General features: G+C 40.9%; 1 protein-coding gene across 2 annotated transcripts in view; it reads right to left on the bottom strand.

The window, feature by feature from the left end:
* The window catches only part of XRCC6BP1 (XRCC6 binding protein 1), a 16,563-nt gene that overhangs the window by 700 nt on the left and 8,597 nt on the right, over window positions 1–7,266 (bottom strand). The window contains exons 4-5 of one of the 2 annotated variants that reach the window (XR_001364552.1): window positions 5,483–5,566; window positions 402–664 (exon numbers count right to left, since the gene is read on the bottom strand). Coding sequence is in view for 1 of the 2 variants with exons in the window: in XM_005879061.2 (XP_005879123.1) it covers window positions 461–664; window positions 5,483–5,566 (288 nt within the window). In the remaining variant the exon portion in view is untranslated. Of the gene's footprint in view, window positions 1–204; window positions 665–5,482; window positions 5,567–7,266 lie in introns of those variants that run through there. The other variant, XM_005879061.2, reaches the window with a different exon arrangement.

Raw genomic sequence — 7,266 nt, 5'->3', positions numbered from 1 at the left:
CCCGGTGCACGGATTCGTGCACCAGTGGGGTCCCTTGGCCTGATCTGCAGAGATCAGGCCAAAACCAGCTCTCCGACATCTCCCGAGGGTTCCTGTATTGCGAGAGGGCACAAGCCAGGCCAAGGGACCCTACCGGTGCACGAATCCGTGCACTGGGCCTCTAGTATGTAATAAAAATAAAATCACAAAAATCAAAAACACAAGTACAATGTAGAAAATACAAAAATGTAATTGATTTTCCTTATTCACCAAATGGTTAGCTATACAGATATAATTTTGCCTTGAAGTTTAAGGCAGTTTCATTTTTCACCAGAGTTACATTTTCTGATAATATACTAGGATCAGCATCTTCTGTCTTATCTGTATTTAATTGATCATTTATGTTTTATACATTTGTGCACCTGAGAACCATATTTTCTTCATGATCACTGAGGCTCTGTAATATAAAATGTCATTGCCTTCATATATTTGAGTAATACCGATGACGGTTTTGAAAGTCTCTGTGAGCATATTTTGCATATGTCTTGTTATGTGGGATTCTTCCAAAAGGTTCATGGTCATTGAAACAAGATTCAAAAACTTCATCAACAGCCTTTTCAGCTACTTCTTTGCTGACATTCCTAACAGCCAGGATAGAAAGAATGGCTCTGTCTCTGACACAAGTCTAAAGAGAAAAAGAAACAAAAAGGATGTGGCTTTAGTTTTATATGAAAATTTAATCATGAAATAATAACATTTTATATAATATCTGAACCATAATCAAAACTCATTTTTGCCCTGGCTGGTTTGGCTCAGTGGATAGAGCGTCGGCCTGTGGACTGAAGGGTCCTGGATTCAATTCCGGTCAAGGGCATATGCCTGAGTTGCTGGCTCAATCCCCAGTGGGGGGCATTCAGGAGGCAGCCAATCAATGATTCCCCCTAATCTTTGTTGTTTCTCTCTCTTTCTCTCTCCCTTTCTCTCTGAAATGAATAAAAATATATTTTTTAAAAAAACTTATTTTCCTATTATTTCATTCTGTCACTCCAAAAAAGAAATTAGCTCACTCTAAAAATTATTTAGGTATAAGTAAAACCTCTTTCAATGTTCTCATCCTTTCCAATAACATAAGCAGATGTCATTCTCTGAAGTTCTAGACAGTGTTTGCCAAACAACAACTCCCAATTGGCAAAATCACAGAAAAGTGGATAAATAAGGTTCTGGTTGGATTTTTAATAAAATTTAAATAAATGTAAAATATACTTTACTTCTGTAACTCTCTTCCTTTGCATTGAGCAATGCTAACTAACTTTTCCTTTGAGAGAAACACTATATCCCCTGCAAGCAATAGAAAGCCACACATATATACACATAGTTTGAAGATGTCTTCATTTTTCAGGGAAAAACAAATCAAACTTTTTTTGTTTGTTTCTGAGTGTTCTTTGCATGGGTGTTCAAGTTTTCTTTCTAAGAAGATAATTTACCTAATGTTACATTATAATAGACCAGAATTTCTCGGTATTCTAAATATTTTAAGAAATATAAGGTCACCCAGCCAGTGTGGCTCAGTGGTTAAGCATCAACCTATGAACCAGGAGGTCACGGTTCAATTCCCAGTCAGGGCACATGCCTGGGTTGCAGGCTTGATCCCCAGTGGTGGGCATGCAGGAAGCAGCCAATCAGTGATTCTCTCTCATCGTTGATGTTTCTATCTCTCCCTCTTCCTTTTCTCTCTGAAATCAATAAAAATATATTTTTTTTAATTTAAAAAAGAAAAAAGGAAAGAAAGAAAGATAAGGTCCTACCATTCCAATTCTTGAAGAGCTTTTACTCATTGTATTTCCCCACAGGCCCAAACGAAAACTCAAAAGAATGGCATTTAACATTTTCCTGAAAAATAACCAAACACTGGTTCTGAAGGCTGTGCATCCTGTCAATCAATGATTTTCTCTGCATGTTCCCAGTTTTACTTGGCCTGGTCAGCATGCCCAGCCTGGAGATGCTCACTGATACTGGAATATAAAACAGTGCTTCTCAATCTAAATTACACCAAACACTGATTTTTAAAATAAACCCTAGGCATAAAGGAATAAGAAGGAGAGAAAGATTGGTACGAAGCCACAACCACAATTGCCACAGAGGAAATTTCTCCCCTTCAGTGGGGGAAAATGGTGATAAAAATTTGTCTCCTGGAGACACAGGGAGAAACAAGTATAGATCACAATTCAGATTCACTTCTTTGTAGATGTAATAAATTTCTGTTAAAAGTGTGCAAATTTACAATCAGTTACTGTGGTTGATGTTTATACTTCTTTTTTTAATATATTTTTATTGATTTCAGAGAGGATGGGAGAGGAAGAGAGAGATAGAAACATCAATGATGAGAGAGAATCATTAATCAGTTGCCTCCTGCACGCCCCACACTGGGGATCAAGCTCGCAACCTAGGCATGTGCCCCAACCGGGAATCGAACTGTGACCTCCTGGTTCATAAGTCCATGCTGAACCGCTGAGCCATGCCAGCTGGGCTGATGTTTATGCTTCTTGGGTACAAAAGCAGAACTCCATTCCTTAACACTCTTCTCCCTCAACCAGGTTCCCACTACCTCCCCATAGTTACTTCCTGTTGCTAGTTCTATTCATTTGCTGCTGCTGCTGCTGCTGCTGCTGCTGCTGCTGCTATCCAAGTTTAAAAAAAAAAAAAAAAAAAGGAGAGACTTTTCTTTCAAAGACTCTGGGCCCTGGATCACATGCTTTAACCACATTATCCTCTTCTTCACCCTTCCCGCTGAGAGCCAGAACACACAGGCCATCCAAATGCAGCCCCAGCTGTATTTACTGGAGGGGGGGCGCAGGGATCCCAGGGCACAGAAGACATGTGGCACAGCAGCTCAGCGCCATATCACTAAGCTGACTCACACAGGCTGAGAGCATAACAGCCTTACCTAAGGCATTACCCTCTCCAAGCAGCAGGCTTCTCCTCTAGCTCCCATTCACACGGTCACACCTTCTCTTAGTAGTTCACTGGATTTTCCTCCCTCCACCCCAGAGATGAGTGACTCTTCGCTAGAGAACCAAGGGTCTTTCTGTTGTTGTTCCAAGCCTACCCTTTTTGCATCTACTATCCGGTTGGAACTGCTATCCTAATACTCATGACCCTTACAAATCGGTCCAGCACGCTCTTCCCACAGAAAGTCTCTCACCAGCCTTTCCCTGAGTGTGGACTCAGAGCCCCTTGGTTGCTATGGGCAGAACTGCTCACATTCAGTATCAGTCCATCGGTTCCATGCTCCCCTCCCCATGTCCATCTGTGGCGGATAGAGGTATGACGTGATAGCGACGCTCTCTAACAGGATGATCTCGCCTCTAATTTTCTTTTGGGTTTTTGTTATTCGTTTTGTTTAGTTTTGTCTACAAAACCCCTCTCAGCTCAGTTTATCATACTCAATCTGTATTAATCCAAAACTTTGCTATGACGTCATACATCCTTCAAAGGCGCACTAATACACCGCCGTAACCTGTGCTGCAGTGAAGTCTCTTCTGAAAGGTATTACTTTTTTGTCTTGAGAATACAGTGGTAGTTTAAAAATGTAAGTCCAGGACTGCTAGGGTAACAGTAAGACAGGCTGTGATTTCACTTCCACTCCTTATCTACCCCATCCACAAGTGTCCCAAGAGCGAGATCATAATAGTTCTTTTCACTATTAAAATCTTTCAGTCAGGATCAGTTGGAAGGCAGCTTTCGCTCCGAGGTTTGCAGCGGTTCCCGGGGTTCTGAGAAGCAGAGCCTCTGGGAACGGGACTGAGGGCAGCCATAACCGCTCCCTCCGCCCGCCCTGTTGAGCCCGCCCCGCCCAAGCCCTGCGCAGAGCCATTTGCCGGATCGCCTCAGGCAAAGGCTAGATTAGCACCTCCCCAGAGGACAGAATCAGACACAGCTGATTCACACAGCCAGTCGGCCTGGTGGTCAAATCCCTCTAGTATTAACTACAACAATCAAGGCTCAACTAGAACAAGACTGCGCACAAAGACCACTAGGGGGTGCACCAAGAAAGCATAAAAAATGCGGAGACAAAAAAACATGACAGAAATGGAGGATATAGAGCTAAAAATCGCAATTTTGAGGGCTTGCAAAAATGTGCTAGAAGCTGTCAATAAACTTGAGGAGAGAGTCACGAAAACTAATGAGACCCTCGATGCTATGATAAAGAACCAACTAGAAATTAAGCATACACGGACTGAAATAAAGAATATTATACAGACACCCAATAGCAGACCAGAGGAGCGCAAGAATCAAGTCAAAGATTTGAAATGCGAAGAAGCAAAAAACACCCAACCGGAAAAGCAAAATGAAAAAAGAATCCGAAAATATGAAGATAGTGTAAGGAGCCTCTGGGACAGCTTCAAGCGTACAAACATCAGAATAATTGGGGTGCCAGAAGATGAGAGACAGCAAGATATTGAAAACCTATTTGAAGAAATAATGGCAGAAAACTTCCCCCACCTGGTGAAAGAAATGGACTTACAGGTCCAAGAAGCGCAGAGAACCCCAAACAAAAGGAATCCAAAGAGGACCACACCAAGACATATCATAATTAAAATGCCAAGAGCAAAAGACAAAGAGAGAATCTTAAAAGCAGCAAGAGAAAGAGACTCAATTACCTACAAGGGAATACCCATACGACTGTCAGCTGATTTCTCAACAGAAACTTTGCAGGCCAGAAGGGAGTGGCAAGAAATATTCAAAGTGATGAATAGCAAGAACCTACAACCAAGATTACTTTATCCAGCAAAGCTATCATTCAGAATTGAAGGTCAGATAAAGAGCTTCACAGATAAGGAAAAGCTAAAGGAGTTCATCACCACCAAACCAGTATTATATGAAATGCTGAAAGGTATCCTTTAAGAGGAGGAAGAAGAAAAAGGTAAAGATACAAATTGTGAACAACAAACATGCATCTATCAACAAGTGAATCTAAGAATCAAGTGAATAAATAATCTGATGTACAGAATGAACTGGTGATTATAATGAATCAGGGACATAGAAAGGGAATGGACTGACTATTCTTGGGGGGGAAAGGGGAATGGGAGATGCGGGAAGAAACTGGACAAAAATCGTGCACCTATGGATGAGGACAGTGGGTGGGGAGTGAGGGCAGAGGGTGGGGTGGGAACTGGGAGGAGGGGAGTTATGGGGGGGAAAAAAGAGGAACAAATGTAACCTGAACAATAAAGATTTAATAAAAATAAAAAATAAAAAAATAAAATAAAATAAAAACCAAAAAAATAAAAAAAATAAAATCTTTCAGTCAGGCACACAGCTCACCCATAAGTATAAAACAGAACTAAATTCTATCTGTTTGGCTTAAACGGTATACAGTTTGTATTCATTTCATGTAAGTAGTTCTTTCAAGTTTCAAATACTAAATGTACTTCTCGTTTCTTTATTCATTATTTCCACTCTTAGCACTCTTAAAGGTAAGTGACTTCATGTTAGTTTTTACCTGATGGTGTTGTTTTAATCCAAAACGTAGCCTGAATATTTCATTCACAAGTGAGCAGTCTCCACTGAGGTTAGCAGCTCGAATCTATCACAAAGACAGAAGGCAAACGAAAAGAAAATAAGTGCCCATGCTCTGTACCTTTATAACAACCAATTTTTTTAACTGTAAAAGAATATATAAAAGTAGCATGCTTTTCTGAGATCAGAGTAACTGTAAGACTTTTTTGAAAGAATTTTTTAAACTCTATTGACTCCAGAAGTTCTCCAGGTAAGAAAGAGAGCAGCTATCCATGAGCTATGTCAGACACTGCCAAAGGCGCATGACAACCTGAGTTAGGACATATTTTCTAATTTACTACATTTTTAAAGTAAAAAGCAGCTTTAATAGATGAAAAAAATCTTGGAACTACCCACATAGATTCTACAGCTAACCTGGCCACATTTTTGCTAATTCATAGCAAACAGAATGACCCACTTCATGTCACTTCACAATAACACGGTCTTATTCCTCTGAAGAGCTCAAGGCACTTACACATTTTAGCCAACAGGCAGTAAGTCTCATAACACCCGAGAGAGACCTATTTAAAAACTCAGGATTCACCAGTGAACAAAATAAACTGATGAACAACATAGAAACACAGGCAGGGACACATGGAACAGACTGACAGCTGTCAGGAGGAACGGGGCGGCAGGGGGACAGGGGGCACTGGATGAAAGAAGGTGAAGGGATTAGCCAAAGAATATATATGCCTAGCCCACAGACACAGCAACAGTGTGGTGATGGCCAGAGGGAAGGGGAGCAGAGGATGGGTGGAGGTGGGCAATTGCGGGGGGGAGGGGTGACATCTGTAATAGTGTCAACAATAAAGTTTAAAAAAAACAAAAACTCAGGATTCAGGATTCAGTCTACTCTCCAAATAATGAGTTATAATTAGATGCAGTGAGGTTGCTTATTAATTTAAGGGAAAGAGAAAATAATCTAAGTTATAAAATATAAGCTTGAAATGTATATCAGTTTTTTAACTTCTCAGTACATTGCACTCTGCGATTAATGAAATGCAAGTATGAAATACTTATGTCTCTCTAGGAGTATATTTATATTTATATGTATATTTTTTAGAGCAATCCAAAGTGCTTATTGATAAATATCTTTTTATGTTTTACTCTAGAGCAAGAAAGGATATTTACCTATAGAAAGCAGCACAAAAGCCTATTAGGGACCCTGGTTGGAAACCTGCCTCTTTCACTTACTGAAGTATGGAATCTAAACAAATGCCTCACTTTCCACAGATATTAAATGAGGATAATAGTATCCGCTTCCATGGGCTGTTGTGACAACTATATAAGGATCCACAAACGCTTCCGTGCCGACAGCGCTCTCGCAAACATGGAGAATGTTCCCAAAACCCGCTGGATTTTCTGTAAAAAGTGGGGCGAGCATAAACCCCACAAAGTAACAATACAAACCAGGCAAGGATTCTCTGTGCACGGGGAAAGCGGCATTACGACAGGAAGCAGAGTGGCTGTGGTGGGCAGACTAAGCTGATTTTCCACAAAAAGGCTAAAACTAAAAAGAAGTTTGTGCTGAAGCTCTAGCCAGTTAGCTCAGTTAGTTAGAGCGTTTGTCCTAACGCACCAAGGTTATGGGTTCAATCCCCAGTCAGGGCACATACAAGAATCAACCAGCCCTAACCGGTTTGGCTCAGTAGATAGAACGTCGGCCTGGGGACTGAAGGGTCCCAGGTTCGATTCCGGTCAAGGGCATGTACCTTGGTTGCGGGCACA

The sequence above is a fragment of the Myotis brandtii genome, unplaced genomic scaffold, assembly GCF_000412655.1.
Source record: "Myotis brandtii unplaced genomic scaffold, ASM41265v1 scaffold581, whole genome shotgun sequence".
In the NCBI taxonomy this organism is placed as follows: Eukaryota; Metazoa; Chordata; class Mammalia; order Chiroptera; family Vespertilionidae; genus Myotis; species Myotis brandtii.
The sequence above is the reverse complement of the archived record's forward strand: the minus strand, read 5'-3'. Positions and strand labels throughout refer to the sequence as shown.